Genomic DNA, 17,774 nt, shown 5'->3' with positions numbered 1-17,774 from the left:
GCATTTTGCATTCTGAAATAAAAATAATCCTATGAGGGCTGGGCACAAAATATTATGGTTTAGATCTTAAATATCTCCGATGACATAAACTAAAGGTTTGATTCACAGCCGATGGCACCACTGGGAGATGGCAGAATCCCTGGGAAGGGAGACTAAATGGAAGTAAGTTAATTCATAGCGGATGTGCCCTTGAAGGCAATATTGGGATCCCAGCTTTTCCCACCTCTCTCAGACTGCTCCTGGCCACCATGAAGTAAACAGCTCCCAATCATGGCACTCCCCTTTGCCAACCAACTGTAGATTGAAACCTCTGACAATGAGAGTCAAAAGAAACCTCTCAAGGTGCTTTCCTCCTGTATTTTCCGACAGCTGCAGAAATCTGACTAACGCACACAGGAATCAAATAAACCAAGTTATTTTCATCATACAGTGGGAAAATTGACACAAGATAAATACCATAAACGGCCCCAATCAAAACAACTGTGTTAGAGCAAAGGGGACTTATGGCCAACAAACAGTCCATATCGAAAGGCAGCTGAGCATGGCACAGTCTTTCATTTAAAACTACACCTGCTTGCAAAGTGTGATTCTCTGGCTTCTAATCTGAATCTCGGGGCTACTAATTTGGCCCTCTGAATATACCTTCCTTTTTGTAGAGAATGACTTGCATTTACACAAAAGGAGTCTCAGCCTGATTCATGCCTGCATATATTTGAGGATTCAGAACATCTTTCTGGTTCTTTTAAAGTATGTTTCCTTTAGTATAACCTGTATTTTCTCTGTGATTATGCCTTATTTATTTTTTCAGGTGGGAACTTTTTATTATGAGTATCAGATGATTTTGTTGACTTGCTGCCTTACATCATAGAGACAGGAAAGATTTCTCACATTGTTAGTCTTATAATCCCTGAGATAGAGTTGTGTTTTACATTCACATAAATATATAAATGCAACCTGCTGAATCCATTTAATGTTATGTGTATGTATGTGTTTTTAGGGCTGACCTCTTGGTATTGGATAACCGGTTAGTGTCTCATCTCTGGGGAAGAGCGAGTCTCCCTTAATAGTCATTGACTGTAGCTCTTTATCTAGAAATAAGGCCTTGTAAGATTTTCCCTATGCTCATTGGTATGTCAACTGGCATTGTCATTGTTCAGGTACTGTTTGGGTTATCATAAGTTTGAGATTTCATGGGTATAACTTCCCTCTCATATTTAGAGAACACCACCTGGGCATCCTGGTCCTCTGGCTCTTACAAATCTTCATTTCCTTCTTCCACAATGTTCCCTGAACCTTAGGCTTCGGGTGTGTTGTATATGTATTAGTTGAGATGGACATCCCATGGTTAGTTGTAACCTGCATTTGAACCAGTTATAGCTTTCTGTAATGGTCTCCAGCTGCTGCAGAAAAGACATTTCTTCAGTAATGGGAGGGAGCTACACTTACCTGTGTGTCTAAAGCAAGCATGTAGGATGTAGTTATAAATCATACTGGTTTAGGAAAGCGGTTCTTCTCTAGCTAGGGTCCTTGGTCTTACCATCCATGGGTTATTGTTTGGGTTTACGGAACCAGACAGAAATTCACTCCTATTGAGTGATTTTAGGTCCAATTAGACAGCTGTTGTTTAACCCCAGGCCACTGTTCTTGCCGTGCTGATCATTGCTGTTTCACAGACATCACGACTGGGTAGGATAACTGATGACTTCTCAGAATTTGAAACTAAGTTCCTGTTGCTGAAGATACCACATAATTTGGACACAGAACTTAAAGAAGTTTATCTAGAACTGACTTGGAAGTATCCTCCCTATACTGACAGCTTCTCTCATAGTACTAGATGATGTTATGTAGCTAACAAGAGAGAAAAAAAAAACAATCAATAGCCTTACCCAGCTCTCCTTTCTCTTAAAACTGAGTTTCCTATATCTTATTGGGGTTGTTTCATTTCCCAACCCGTGAAAACCAGGTCTAGAAATACTTCCCCTAAGGTGCAATTAGAAAGAGAGTGACTCCTCACTTCTTTCTCTCTCCTCTTATGGATCAGAAGCCATTAGGAAATGTCCAGAGACTTGTTTATCAAGATTAATAAACTCCTTGAGTAACCTTTGCATTTTTCACAACGCACAGGCCAGAGTTTGGCTATTTTTCTGCCAGTGCCTTTTAGAATTCCTGTTCTCCAGTCTCTCGTAAGAGCTTCTTCACTTGAGGTTGCCATGGCGACCATGGCAGAGCCTCCTAATTCTCACTTATCTTCTCAGAGCCCTTCTGCATTCCGTCAGCAACAAAGCTAACAGCATGTTTTCAGTGTCGTAGCAAGAGTTAAGATATTAAAATCTAGTTGCCTACCAGTGTGAAATCATTTCCCTCAAAACTTAAAGGTGCTTCCTGCCCAGCCTGACAACTTGAGTTTGTTCTCCAGGATCTACATAGTGGAAGGAAAGACCCTCCTACAGGTTGTCCCCTGAGCTCCACATGTATGCTATGGCATATGTATATGTGTCTGTACACACACCAAGTAAATGTAATTTTAAGATATTCTGAAAACTTTTGTTTCTTTTAGTTATGTGGCTATGAAGTCCTGGACAGAATCTTGTATCTAGTGCCCAGTGCATGTAATACCTAATGCAGCCACTCATGTGAGAGTTTTTCATTGACATGACTCATTTCTTGCTGTTACATCCCTTGACTAGTCTTACGTCAACTTGTCCCAATCCAGTCATCTTAAAGGAGCAAACCTCAATCTAGAAAATGCCTCCATATGGTCAGGCTCTAAAACTTTGTCAGTCCAGAAAATTAACTTTTTAAACTGACAGTTTCCTCCCTCTCAGTTTAAAAGGAAGGGAGGGAAGAACCTTCCTCCTTCCCTCCCTTTCCCCCTTTTTCTCTCTCCCCTTCCCCTTCTTCCCCTTCTTCCCCTTCTTCCCCTTCTTCCCCTTCTTCCCCCTCTTCCCCCTCTTCCCCTTCTTCCCCTTCTTCCCCTTCTTCCCCTTCTTCTTCCCCTTCTTCTTCCCCTTCTTCTTTCCCTTCTTCCCTCTTTCTTCTTCGTTCCTACCTTCCTCTCTTCTCTTCTCTTCTCTTCTCTTCTCTTCTCTTCTCTTCTCTTCTCTTCTCTTCTCTTCTCCTCTCTTCTCTTCTCTTCTCCTCTCTCTCCTCTCTGTCTCTCTCTCTCCTCTCTCTCCTCTCTCTCCTCTCTCCTCTCTCTCTCCTCTCTCCTCTCTCTCTCCTCTCTCTCTCTCCCCTCTCTCTCCTCTCTCTCTCTCCTCTCTCTCTCTCTCTCTCTCTCTCTCTCTCTCTCTCTCTCTTCTCTCTCTCTCTCTGGCATCTCACTATGTATCTCTTACCTGTCCTGGAACTTGCTATATAGACCAGGCTGGCCTTAAACTCATAGAGGTCTGCCTGCCTCTACCTCCTGTGTGCTGGGGGAATAAAAGTGTACCATCACCCTCAGCCTGAAAATGACTCTTAAAATAAGTTATATTTTGGCAAATGGCTACCATCTGGATAGTGTATGACTGGGTAACTAACTATCTTACTCCTTACAGCAAGATAAACTCAAAACCTACTCAAAAAAGCAGAAGCAGTATAGTCTCAGGTGCCGTCCATTAACCCATCCTGTATGGGTTTCTATACTTTGCCCTTCTACTTCCTAGTCCTTCACAGAATATTCACATTCTAGGGCAATAGCTTAAATTACTAACATTTAAACCATCTTTTGTGTTTGTTTTGATTTTTTTTTACTTTTTGTGCCATAAGTCCATGATCAGGTGGCTCCATTGATTATTTCAAAGTAGTATGAGGCATATATACAAAAGTCTGCAATCATAAAATAACATTAGATTAATACATCTTAATCAATTTCAAATAATTCTGTATTTTTTTTGAAAATTAACAAATGAGGGGACTGGAGAGATGGCTCAGAGGTTAAGAGCACTGGCTGCTCTTCCAGAGGTCTTGAGTTCAATTCCCAGCAACCACATGATAGCTCACAACCATTTGTAACAAGATCTGGTGCCTTCTTCTGGCGGGCAGGGATATATGCAGACAGGACACTGTATACATCACTAATAAGTCTTTTAAAAAAAGAAAATTAACAAATGAGAGAACCTACCTTTTGTCTCCATGTGAACACATACACACTAAAACAAGTCAGTCTTTTGCTGATGCATCACCTGTGGCCAAGGTTAACTAGACTATACTCTTGCTCCACTCTTCAGTTTCTATGGTGTCCTCAGCTTTCCTTTTCTTCTTTGTAACTCTGGATGGTACATGGTCTGCCCTGGTCCTCACCGTCTACTGGGATGCAGAAAACTAAGGCATGACCATAAAGTAACGGGAACACAAGTGAAATATCACATAGTTCCATTGTTTCCCAAAGACTGAATCTCTTTGGGGAATAGAATGGAGTTCCCAAGGGTAAAGGCATGGCAGAAGCTAGTAAACATTTTGGAGTGCCAATTCCACACAGAGACAGCTGTTCACAGATGACACAGCCAAACATAGTTTGAAAACAACATAAGGAGGGCGACAGAAAGGTCATTTGACTCCATGTTATTCAGCTGGCGTCTTCAGCTGTGATGACTATCTAATCAGATCTATGCTTTCAAGAGATGGGCTCTTTAAAATGCTAAGAACAGACTAAGGATGGGACAGGTTGGGCACAGAAGACTAGTCAGGTACCCTGATACACACAGCAGCATTTTAAAAATGCGGTGAGCATTCACTGTTGAAGTCTAAACAAAAACTCTAGTCAGTTTGAACAGAGGGCCAGGACGACATCTCCACAATGGGTAAACAGGCATCCTTTTTCTACTAATTTAATGTTTTATGCAATTAATATTCCTCTTCATTCAGATGTCTGTTTGAATTGGGCACTGTGCAGAAAAAGATAATGAACAAAACATATAAAACAATCCTCTTCCGTGGGCCATATATATATATATATATATATATATATATATATATATTCACAGAAAGACTCCAAAAGGGTTCCTAAACTGCCAGATAACAGCAAAGAAAATAGACAAGCCAGGCCATTGGACACATGGGAAACAAGGTCATGAGTTTTTAAAGAAAAAAAAACAATTAACAAAGATTCCCTCTTTGCTTTTGTTTGCCAAATAAATTCAAGCAGTTGGGTGGGTCAGATATTATCATTTCTCAATAAGTTTTAGTTGCTGCTTAGTATAATAAACAACAGCCAAGAACACATTAAGAATTACCTGTATCTGTTGACAATATTCCTGATACTGATGAAGGGGAAGTTTATCTTTCTATAAACTCTCAAATATGCTTAGATTCACATATATAATAATGTTTTTGTTGCCAAACTTACTATATAAGATGTTAAGTTAGATAATCTCTTAACCAGGTGAACAAGCCTTAGTCTCTTTGGGACCAATGATATAGTATATAAAGTCCAGCTATTAACAGACAAGTTATAATAAACAAAACAGTCAAAATTATTGACAATTCCATAATATGGATTCTTCTTTTGGGAGATGCTGGACCACTGTCAATACTCCCTCCATAGCCCCTGTGCAGGCAGAAAGGCATGGACCACCCATAGTCACAATGGCAGTGATGTTTGTTATTACATATCCCCTTCCTATTACAAGTCTCAGGAAGACAGGAATTTGAAAGGACAGGCAGGCTGATACACTTCTTGTGTATGCAGATCTTTTCTTTTCCGCAGGTGGTGCCGTCTTTCACTTCACCAACGTCAGGTACACCCATCCCCAAATGATGGTCAGTACTCCAGCAGCTGTCACCATTGACATAAATCTTCTGCAAAACAGAATGAGTCTGGAGATGGAGAATGTCTTCCACGTTTGCACACTGGACTTTCCCACAAAATATATCTGACATTCCACATTTTAGGTATTCTGTGCCATTTGTGCCACAGTGGCCAAATCTGTTTCCCTGTGAGTTCATTTCTTTGTAACAGTTATGAGATGCACTTCTTGCACCTTTACCAAAAATCTCCCTGCATTGTTGGTCATGGTTATTACACTGCTTTTGATAGCAGTAGGCACTGACACCACAGGAGACCCCATTCTGTACATAGCCATCTTCTGGGCACTGGTGGGATGTTCCATTACACCATTCTGGAAGGTCACATTCATTGACTTTTGGTCTACAGAGTTCCCCTGATAGCATGAGTTTGCAGTCTTTGCAACAAAGTCCAAAAGCACATGCAGCCCCAGGCCTCAGTTTACAGTTCAACAAACAACAGGGGTCTTGCTCACACTCATGTATAGATCCACAATCACACTCCTCTTCTTTTTCAACCATACCATTCCCGCAGCGCTTCACCAGAAAGACTGCCCCTGGTCTTGGATGATTGTGCAAACAAGTTCCTTGGTTTAAAGTAGTCTTCATAAAATCGCTATAGCTGCAGTTGGTGAATCTCTCTGCTGGTACCCTGAAAGTACTCATAACACAACCTCTTTCCCCACAAGAACAGGATTCTTCATCATGCTGCATACCGAAAGTATGACCTAACTCATGGGCCACAGTGTTGGCAAAAAGAGACCAGGAGTCTCCTTGGAAATTTTCCACCCCACAGTCAAGAGGAGGATGACATATTCCTGCAACATAGGCTATACCAAGCACACTTATAAGTGAGCTTCTAATGAAAATATGGGCTGCATCATGAGGTACCTGAGAAAGACTGACTTGTTTCCACTGAGAAAAATCTTCTAAGACCTGATGTATGTTCTCCATTGGAAAAATGTTTCCTCGATTCCAAATCTCAATGCCCATCAAAGTCACATGGGTATCCAACTGCCTGTACATGGAATCCACCATGTTAACAATGAGAACCACATCCTCTCGTACCTTTGACAAATTGCGTTGAGAGTGAGTGAAGAAACCATAATCTACCACGACAGCCAGCTCCAGAAACCATGTGTCGTTCCACAGTTTTCCAGAATTTTGCTTCACAGATGGCTTCTCAGGATCTTCAAAGTGTTGGTATGCCATTCTCTTCTCTGTTAAACCACACATCATAGGTGGATATTGTGTCTTGTCATTGTTTAATGTGTAAACTAGGTGTTCAAATGTGCTGGAGTGCCTGATGGGGTTGATTTCATAGGAGAAGCCATTCATTTGTAACACTCCCTGAAACCCCCCGTTGCAGGCACTGAAAGCCACTAAAGACTTGGGGACCCCCTCTACAAAACCATGATAGTAACAGTCACTAGGGACAAAGGGATAGTCCTTAAGAAGGGCATGTTCCTCTCTATAGGTGAGCACTGAAAAGTGAGTAGAAACCAACAGCTTCTTGACTCTCATGTGGACAATATGTCTTTGGCCCCCAAACATCAGGCTGTAGGAGAGCCATCCTAAACTTTTTGTACCCCTGGCCCTGCTGGTCACCTTTCGGGGGATGACCACTTCTGGAGAACTGAGGTATTGAATGGACCCAGTCTGTGATAGGTCAAGAGAGGACAGAAACACCTTAAGGCAAAGCAGCAAAAGAGTAACTCTCATGAGAACTGCAGCATCTGCATCTAACGTTATGAAGCCATCAGTCCAGAGCAGAAAAAGACTGGCTAGGAGACACTCCTGTTCTGACTCTTCCCTTGGAGCTGATCACGGAGTAGTGCTGACATTTAGAGATGGTGCCCTGACAGAGATGGACCATCCGAACTGCAGTGCTGAAAGAGAAAAGAATTCTTGGCTAAGGTGAGACATTCAAGTGAGAAAATACTGAGTGATGAGTCAAGACAATGTTTATGGATTTGATTTCAATAAATAGAGTGGAGAGTTCCAGGGTGAGGGTGGAGAAAATAATGTTGGCCATATGCTAATAACTGTCAGAGTATGAAGGTAAGTGCTTACACAATTAGCTTATCCTTATAGGTGATATGAAAACATCTATAATAAAAAGTGAAAGCAACAGAGTAGAGCGAGTCTATATCTTGATTTGTTTCACATAGTATTAGTTTACATTTGGGTGTCTTTGCATAATTATTGATAGTGTCCCACTTGATGGCTAAAGTGGAGGCATGGAAAATAATCACAACATTCTATATAAATTTGTATTAGTCTTAGGCTTTACATGAATTTTTCTCTATTTGCTGCCTCCTCACATAGTACATTGCAAGGTCCTTACCTACAGGGTTCATAACATTTTGTTTTTGTTTGTAGAGACAAGACTTTTCTGTGTATCTTTGGCTGTCCTGGAGCTCACTCTGTAACCAGGCTGGCTTCAAAGTCACAAATATCTGCCTGCCTCTGCCTCCTGAGTGCTGGGATTAAAGGCGTGCGCCACCATGGCCTGGCAGGTTCATAACTTTCATTCATTTTAACATCTTCTACAATTCCTAAATATATTTCTATGAACCATGAAAAGTAGAGCGATGTGGTGGAACACCTTAGATTATAAATGAATGTTACTTAGCATGAATTGATCTTTAACTATAATTTTAGAAGGAGAAAATTCATGAAACTCCTGTAACAATATGGGAAGAATATGTTATCAGTTACCCGGAGAACATAGCAATGTCAAAAGGAAATGTCTCCAAAAGGAAAGTGAGAACACATGCGATTGAAAGCCCCAAGCACTGGCTGTATGGTGTTTTAGGGTTGCTATAGAAGAATCCCTGTTTTCTAAAGACATGTACTTTTGACAGTAGAGAATTTCTGCACCTGACATACAGTCTCACTGGAAACACATCCATTTCTTTATTCATTTAAAAAAAAAAGATTTATGTGTTTAGAGAAAACAGTACAGGATGTTGTGCCAGACATGGAGGAAATTAAAATATAGATAATTAATAAAATAGAAATATGAATAAACTTTATGGAGTCTCTGTGTGCAAGGTTTTACATTGAATAAATTAAAGTTCTCTTGTTATTCTGAGAAAAAGTCACAAGATTGCCTCATAGTTTCAACTAACTTAAACAAATGAGACTAAGAATCACCACGCCTATGTGAAAACTAGAAAAGGAGACGGCCATTTATAATACCCACCGAAGCAGACCAGACTGATCTGAAGTTAACAAGGTTCACACTCTAGGGGTCCTCGTTGCAGACAACCAGAAACAACCTAAAGAAGGTCCACAATACACTTACTACAAATATACCTCATAAACAAAGACAAGATTTCTGAAATTGGGTATTATATGTATTTATCTCATTACCAATAATATGTTCTAGAGAGGCAAGTTTTTTCTAAACTATCAAAAATACAGAATAAATAAATTATTATAGTAGAATGAGAAATGCTTTTTAGCTCCCCCAGTAGAAAATACAATGAAGTAGTTCTCACAAGGGAAGAGATTGGAAAATCAATAACTAAACCTATTAATAAATGTCACAACACTTGTAGATGGAACCTAAGGAGGGAGGTTCATGAGTTGAAGGTCAGCTCTTGTGACACAGTGAGGCTCCACCTAAAACAGGTAAATAAACATGAGACAATACATATAGTAAAGATGTGCCCAGATCAATATAAACATTGAGGAGGATCAAATTCCATGATACTTGTGGTGCTGTTGACTTTTTTAATTTATAAACCATACCAAGTAAATGCTCTCCTTCATACTTATTTTCCTACTTGTAATTCTGTATCTGCTTTCTTTTTATTTTTTATTTTTTATTTATTTATTTTTTTTGGTTTTTCGAGACAGGGTTTCCCTGTAGTTTCTAGAGCCTGTCCTGGAACTAGCTCTTGTAGACCAGGCTGCCCTTGAACTCAGAGATCCGCCTGCCTCTGCCTCCTGAGTGCTGGGATTAAAGGCGTGCGCCACCACCACCCGGCTTCTGTATCTGCTTTCTTAAACAAGACTCTTCATCTTATACATGACTCAGGATCAAAACTTTTATTTCACTTCTGATTTTTTATAAAAATACCAACAGTAGTTGGTATAAGGATATTGTGCATGTGTGTGCGTATATGTGTGTGTGCGTGTGTGCATGTGTGTTCACGTGTAAAAGCTGATGCACATCATGTCTATATTAGGTGTCTTAAGTCACTCTCCACCCTAATTTCTGTGACAGGGTCTTAGCTCTGAAAACTCGAATCTCACTGATTCTTCTAGATTTGCTAATCAGCAAGCCCTTGCCTTCCTCCCTAACACTGAAATTACAAGTACATCCTGCCCATGCCTGGGTTCTTTCTTCATGTCTGGAGAGGGTTCAAGCTCAGGGATGTACGCTTCAGTGGCAAGCACTTTAATAACCAAGCCATCTCCCCAGCTTCAGGACATAGTTTCTCATAGCAGTTTGGTTTTGGGTTTTTTGATGCGCACACATATTATATAGCCAAAGGTGGCTTCAAAATTTCTATGTAGCCCAGCCTAAATTCAGCTAGTAGCCGCTACCAGTCTCTCAAGTGATGGGATTACAGGTATGCACCAGTCTTCCCAGGTTCTCAAGGCATCTTTAATCATGATGATATGATCAAACTTGCCTAAGGAGATCTGGGAAAATAAAAATGCCTAACCAAATGCCAATCACCTCCCAAATTCCAAATCTCTCCTCACTTATGTAAGCATCCTGACTGATTCAACTTTTTCTGTACCTCCGTACATCCTTTTATGTTTTCTAGAGTCTTCCTTTGATGACAGAGGAAAAGAAGAAGAAGAAGGGTAAGGAAAAAAGGAGGGAAGAACTGTATGAGGTTGGGGGGAAGAAGGGGAGATTCAGAGAAACATTTTATTCCCAACGTCTTTAAGAAAAGCACTCTCACCTCTGCACACCTAATTAAACTTGCGTTTGAAGAGAAGTTACTGCTCCATGAAGGTTCGCTACAGCTCAGTCCTCAGAAGCTTCATGGACCGCGTGGTTCCGAGTCAAGGCTGCTGTTCTCTTGTCTGTAAACAGAGACTGCACTTTTGTTTCCCTGGCCACCTGGACCCGAATAATCACACAGAAACCATAGTAATTACAACACTGTTTGATGGGTGGATGATGTGTATTCCCAGATAGCTGTTACATCTTAAGTTAACCCATCTCTGTTATTTTATATTTTACCACAAGACTCGTGATTTGTTATCTCACATCTTGCTTCTTGGGCGGCCTCATGACATCTGCCTGACTATGCCTTATTTCTCCCTGGATTCAGCTTAGTTTTCTTGCCAAGCTATATACTTCCCTGTCATAGGCCAAATTGGCTTCTTTATTAACCAATGGTGATAAAAAACCATATTCTCAGCATACCGAGGGGAATCCCACATTGCCTGTCCACAAAGTCAATACCAGTGCATTAGTTCTACAGCTGACTGCACTAATCTTTCATTTCCTCGTAAACTGCTTCATCATCTTGCACAAATTTCTAAGATGTCAGCTCCAGACTGATAAAATTATTCTTCGACAAAAATTTGAACCTTGACTAATCTCAGCAAGTGAACAACACCCCCATAATCAGTTTTTAATTACTCAGTCACAGCTATAATCTTTCCCACCCCACCACATCTCTTTCACACACACACACACACACACACTCCCTACATCCTAGGGAACCTGCAATTCTAATCCCTCTCTCGCTGCCTTACTTTGATACATATCCCTTAAGCTAACAGAGAACTTGAGCCCTTTTCGCCTTTCACTGTGTCTCGTTTCTCTCAGTCACTTTGCCTTTGTCCCTGATGCATTTGAGCCTGGTCTATCGGTTCCAGTTCTTCAACCACTACATATCAAAATCTTTAATGCTCTAATGCCCTACAACTACATCTTCTATGTTGAGCATGCCTAGAGGTCTATGTCTAAAGCCCTGATCATATGCAGGTGACATTGGGAGATGGTGTGACCCTTCCGAAGGTGGGCTGAATTAGAAGGATGGGCTCTGGCTTGTCTGCTTCCTATCATTTACACTCCCCAGCTTGGAATGATGTAGATTTGTTCTGCCTTTCATGTCTCACCATTCCCATCTGGTCTGACCATCGGAGACTGGTCATGGACTGATCATGGGTTGGAACCTAGAAAACACTGACCTAAAAGAAATCTTTTCTCCTTATAAGTTTTATCATTTGGGTATTATGTTGCAGTAACAGAAATGTAACTAAAATACCCATTTACAATACACATTGTAGGGGGAAAACTACAGAGATCCTGTCAAATTCTTTATTCCTTCATTGAAGTTATTACAAAAGCTAACCCTGAACAACACAGTTAATCAAAATTTTCAAAAGAGAGTGTACAATCTGAATTGAAATGATGTGTTCTGCCTTCCCAGTCCAAGGAATAGAGACGTTAAATCAGTGTATATCCAAACCCTTTGATGCCTTGTTTATTTTCGTAAATACAATATTCAAATCTCCATAATGTTCTGAATCTTCCTGTTCATGTAGTTCATGTGGAGAAAATCCATTCTCATCTTATGGATATCACAGTAAAGTTAAATCACTAACCAAGTGCACTTTAAGTATAAAGGTTTTATTTTTTCAATGTGTCCTAGGTTTGACACATAAATACAGATTTGTTTCAGTCTGAAAATATCCTTGCCATTGACATTCCTAAAATATCCTGGATCCATTTGACCGGAATCTTTGAAAAGTATTATTTAATAAGATGCCAACCACACACAAGACAACTAAATTTTTTTACAGGGTTTCTCTGTTTAGCCCTAGCTGTTCTGAAAATTGCTTTATAGACCAGGGTAGAATCGAACTTAGAGATCCTTCTGCCTCTGGCTCCTGAGTGGTACTATAATTAAAGGTATGCACCACCATGCCCAGTCTGACAAAAAAAATTATAGATAAAACCAGAAGATCAGAGAACTCTGGATTAAATTGTTGCTTCTAGATTCATTTTCTCTGTCCCTCTTGCTAAGAGGGCCCCTATTATGGAGTCGGAACTGTTGTGAATGGGAGGAGGTTGAGTCAGAAGAGCCAATAAAAGAAAAGAGCTATGGAGAAGATGATGAGCAATGTCGCCAGTGACTGTGTCAGAGGAGCAAGTGGCAGCCCAGCAGGAGGAATAACCCTGATGGGTAAGTCTCTGATAGACAAGGAACTTAGACCACAGACTCCAGAATGTCTTTCGCCTCAGCTGTGCCTTCACATGTTTGCCACTGCCATCTTTCTCTAGTATCTAACATGGTATGAATGGGTATGGGGAGAAACCCACTGCCTGTCATGTAGTGTCATTTATCTCATGGAAATACCCTGTTCTTTGGGGCATTTTTACCTATGATTATTATGAAGATGATTTCTTTTTAAGTTGTATTGTCTAATTGATAAAAATAATAATGCTAGTTTAGATAGTTTTGATGATAAAATATATAAACAAGGAAGTGTCACACAGCTAGAACACATGCATTTCTACTGAGTAGGCATATAGACTGTGGCTTAGGTTAGTGATCAGGAAAAACAACTGAGTCCAAGTAGCCCAGCTAGCTTAAATTCTTTTAACCTTAATGTTGAAAGATGCAGTCACATGTTTTGGTGTGCATCATTAGCTGAAACAAAGCTTTATAATAACTTCAGGTTAGGTCAGATGTTCTGATAACAGCTATGAGGTGAAAGAAGACAATCTGAAGTTTTAGCAAGGGACATGGGACATGGTTGAATGAGGAACTCCTTAAGGTCAAGGAACAAGACCAAAGCAATCCAATTATTAATAGCTGATGTACTTTCCTTGCTAGGGTTTGTTATTGATCAAAGGTGATGATTAATTCCTTATACCCATTTCTGCCCTCAATCTCACAATATAAAAAAACTATTACATCCTAAAGGTTTAAAGTTTAAATTCTTTTCCTGTATAAAAGTTTAGTTCTGTAATCCCTTTAAGATATTTTTTTTGTTTGTTTTTCGAGACAGGGTTTCTCTGCAGCTTTTTTAGAGCCTGTCCTGGAACTAGCTCTTGTAGACCAGGCTGGCCTCGAACTCACAGAGATCTGCCTGCCTCTGTCTCCCGAGTGCTGGGATTAAAGGCGTGCGCCACCACCGCCCGGCTAAGATATTTTTTATAAGATTGGCTTTCAAGGTAATTGGTAAAGTAATTGGTCTTTTCTTTATAACTGCAAAATGAAGCCTTCCAATAAGAGACCTGACTGAGAAGAATACCTTGCTTGCTTGCCTACACAGTTAATCTGCAACAAGTTGCTTATGTATGAATGTGCTTGGGCTCTTGGGATAATTTGTTTTTCACCTGTAATACGTAGTATGTTTAATCATGTAAGGGATATGGAAAACATGCTCTTTTATACTTGTATTCATTGTGATAATTGACTTGAAAAACAAAAGGTAACTGCATTGTAATTTTTATATTGTCTGAAAAATTTTCCTGGGGTATATAAGCTGTAAAGGAAAGAATAAAGATAGAGTTAAAATGAATAAGAATAAGAGAGTTAAAATGAGTTAGAAGGAAAACAGGAATGATAGAAGGAAAACATCAAGAATGAGAGTGTTGGGAAGAGAAAATCAAGAGAGTTAGAAGGAGAAGGAAAACATCAAGAGAGACAGAAGGGATAATTCTGGAAAGAGATAAGAAAAGAAAATATAGAAAACAGAATGAAGAATAAAGAAGGAAACCATCAAGAGAGTGTGTGAGTGTCTTTTTTGCTAGCCCCCTCAGATTAAAAAAAAAGTCTAGTATTTACGAACTCTGTGGACTTCCCTTTGCTGCTGGAGGCTGGTCCTCCAGGCAGAGATACAATGTAAACCTTCATCCTACCAATCTTTTTCCTGGAGCTTAGCTTTCAAGCAGGCAGCAAGAGGAAAAGAAATACAACCATTACAGAAGACTCTTTGCTGTCCTTGCTAGAACTACAGAGACAAAACCAAAGTCACTCTACTATTGAGGATGCAAAGTGCAGCCACAATTGCCTATATTCTTCAACACTGTCAGACTATCAAGCTTGTTCCTTCACATATTATGTAACGTTCCCACTATTTCCAATTCCTCAAGACATACATGCTTTTCTCCCTTCTCTAACACCTCAGCATGCCATGCCCTGTCTATCATTTAGATAGGCACTTGTGTAAAAGCCTGATGACCTGGGCCAATTCATTTACAGTGTTCTGGCATTAATTTAGTTGATCATGATGTGTGGTTTTTAAAAAGAAAATAATACAACTCCTAGAGGGCATTCTGTAAAGTCCCCACTCATACTGATACTCAGATTGTGTCAAATAGGAGTTGGCAGGTTGAATGTGTGACTCTCGATAGTAAAAATACAAAGATAGAAATGGTTTTTAGGACTTTGACACTTTAAGCCTATCTGAATCCATGCAATACTCACCTTTATTCTATCTGACTTTTTCATTGCAGTGTCAGTGGAGAAGTGATTCTCCCATAGATTAATTTTTACCTTTATTACAATGGCAGTCAGGGTGCTATGGCATGCACATGAAGGTCAGAAGACACTCCACAGAGTCTGTTATCTCCTTCTACTTTTCTTTTTTTTTTTTTTTTTTTTTTTTTGGTTTTTTGAGACAGGGTTTCCCTGTAATTTCTAGAGCCTGTCCTGGAACTAGCTCTTGTAGACCAGGCTGGCCTTGAACTCAGAGATCCGCCTGCCTCTGCCTCCCGAGTGCTGGGATTAAAGGCGTGCGCCACCACGGCCTGGCCCCTCTTTTCAATGAGATCTGAGGATCTGTCCAGGTTATCCGGCCCGAGTAGAAGTATCTTTCCTTGCTGAACCACGTCACCAGACCTCTCCCCTTGATTCGGGTAGTAGCCCTGTACATTTTGGTCCATATTGTATCTCTGACCTACTTGGGGGTTGAGTCTACCAATTTTCATCATTTCTTCTGTATCTTCATCTTCTATTTTACCTGATCTTTACTGACAATTAAGGTAATCAACCATTTCACCCAGATTTGCTCAGATCTAACCTGTTTTTAAAGCTTAAAAGTCACCCTCCATTATAGGTATGCTCTCAGTTCCAGACAAGCCACAATGCTTGGTCACCCCACCCTCCACCCTCTACCACCTAGCTGTGTTCATGTCACTCACTTATTCAAAAGGAAAGAAAAGCAAAAATTAAGAAATGTCACATTATCCAATAGACCATTCTAGGTACCAACTTACACATGGAGTCAAACTGCATGAATGACCTAGCAGCAGAAAACAATCATTGCTTGGCCCTTTCTGTCAGATGGTTTGTGTGACCCCTATCAGTCAACAGAAGACTGCAGTTGTAGCCTCATAGAACAAAGAAATGCAGCCCCTCCCTCACCCCCTTTGTCTATCTCATGACTAGATTCTAGATTTAGCTGCTTAGCAACAAGCATCGTTCACTTCTATATAAACAGCAACTACAGGGATCTAGCTCAATGGCAAAGTATTTGCCTAGCAAACATAAGGCTCTGGGTCTGGTTTATAGTAACAACAAAAATAAAATTATTTTTAAAGACAAAGTTATAAAGAACACCTAACTCTAGAATATCTTGTTCTGACCCCACTGTCCCTATACAGCTTTGTTTCAGAACTCAGTGTGACTGGGGTTGGACTGCCCTCCCACTGCCCCACTTTTATCCCCTTCAGGGATCATTGATCTCTGCTTTATAATTTTGCTTATGCCATTGCATTGACATGAATTATCAAATCACTTTTCACAAGTGAAGTGGATTACATCGACTTTCTGAACCAAGATCCAGAAGAAATTTCATTTCCATTATCAAATATTTTTCTAAATAGTCTAGATATTAGTTCTCCAACACTCTTTACAACATTATATTCTATACATTTTGTGTTATAATTGTATAAAATGCTGCCATCTGTTTTACATAAAAGCTTTTTGGGTTATTTTTGAGAGAGTTTGTAGACTTGGCTGGCCTCAAAACTTACTATGTAGCATGGTCTGACATCAAACTTACAGTGACTCTCCTGCCTCTGCCTCATGGGTGTTGAAATTATAGGTCTGTAGCGCACGCGCGCACGCGCACACACACACACACACACACACACACACACTATCACAGAACCTTTAACTACATCTACTATTAAAATGACTTTGAGAAAAAAAAGTTTCAAAATAAATGTCAAGAATTTTTTTTTTATTTAGAGAATACTTTATTAGTTTTTGTAATCAAACCCACATATATAAGACCTTACATATTTAATACAGTGTGTTACCCCTGTACAAATAGGAAAAAAATTAAGTTCAACATTTCTAGACCAATATGGCTGTTAATTTCTGTACAATGCCAACTCAGCACAGTAAACTGGGATACTTTTTTCCAAAGTTGACAGCACAGCTAAAGTTTCCAAAAATTCAAATTATATATATGTATATATATATTTATATTCATATAAAAAGACCAATAATAGCAGTATGTTATGCATCAATAGCAGCAACAGCTTTTCCAGGTTCTGCAGTCATTTGAACAAAATTGTAGAGACATCCAGCACACTCCATTTAAAAAAAAAAGTAAGAAACAAAATCCCAGAAAACGGCACAGTTCTTTTACTCTCAAGAATTTTTTGTAGAGTGTTTGACATGATGTGTAAACTATAAGATTGGTTTAAATATTTGTTAACTCTAGTTCTGGGATGGTTTTGTACTTAAAGTATTCTTATTCATTGAAACCTAATTTAACTAGTAGACTGATAACTCATGAGATAATTTTAAATTAGAAGCATTATCAATCAATTCTCTACTTCTCCACAGAAACTTCTCTGAAACTATTTTAGCTATCTAAACAGAACTAGAGACTCCTTAATCTTTGGAGGGGTAACTATAAACAGTACTTTCAGCTTCTTTCTGTGAATAAAATCTTTTCCTTTGCCAAAAGTGATTAACAATGAAGGAAACTATGTCAGTTTTTTGCTTGTTTCTCTGTTTGTCTGTGATCCAACATTTGAAAAAAGAGGCTAAAGATGG

At 39.6% G+C, this 17,774-nt stretch overlaps 1 protein-coding gene across 1 annotated transcript; it reads right to left on the bottom strand.

Moving 5' to 3' along the window:
- Nucleotides 1-5,376: 5,376 nt before the first annotated feature.
- Nucleotides 5,377-7,488, bottom strand: Adam21 (ADAM metallopeptidase domain 21). The gene has a single exon (XM_038336839.1). It carries the CDS (start codon nt 7,486-7,488, stop codon nt 5,377-5,379), a length of 2,112 nt encoding a protein of 703 aa, XP_038192767.1.
- Nucleotides 7,489-17,774: the final 10,286 nt, after the last annotated feature.

Source organism: Arvicola amphibius, chromosome 7 (assembly GCF_903992535.2).
Source record: "Arvicola amphibius chromosome 7, mArvAmp1.2, whole genome shotgun sequence".
NCBI classification, from domain to species: domain Eukaryota; kingdom Metazoa; phylum Chordata; class Mammalia; order Rodentia; family Cricetidae; genus Arvicola; species Arvicola amphibius.
The sequence above is the reverse complement of the archived record's forward strand: the minus strand, read 5'-3'. Positions and strand labels throughout refer to the sequence as shown.

Coding starts and splice junctions, on each gene's coding strand:
- Adam21 (XM_038336839.1), bottom strand. CDS start 7,488: ATGAGAGTTACTCTTTTGCTGCTTTGCCTTAAGGTGTTTCTGTCCTCT.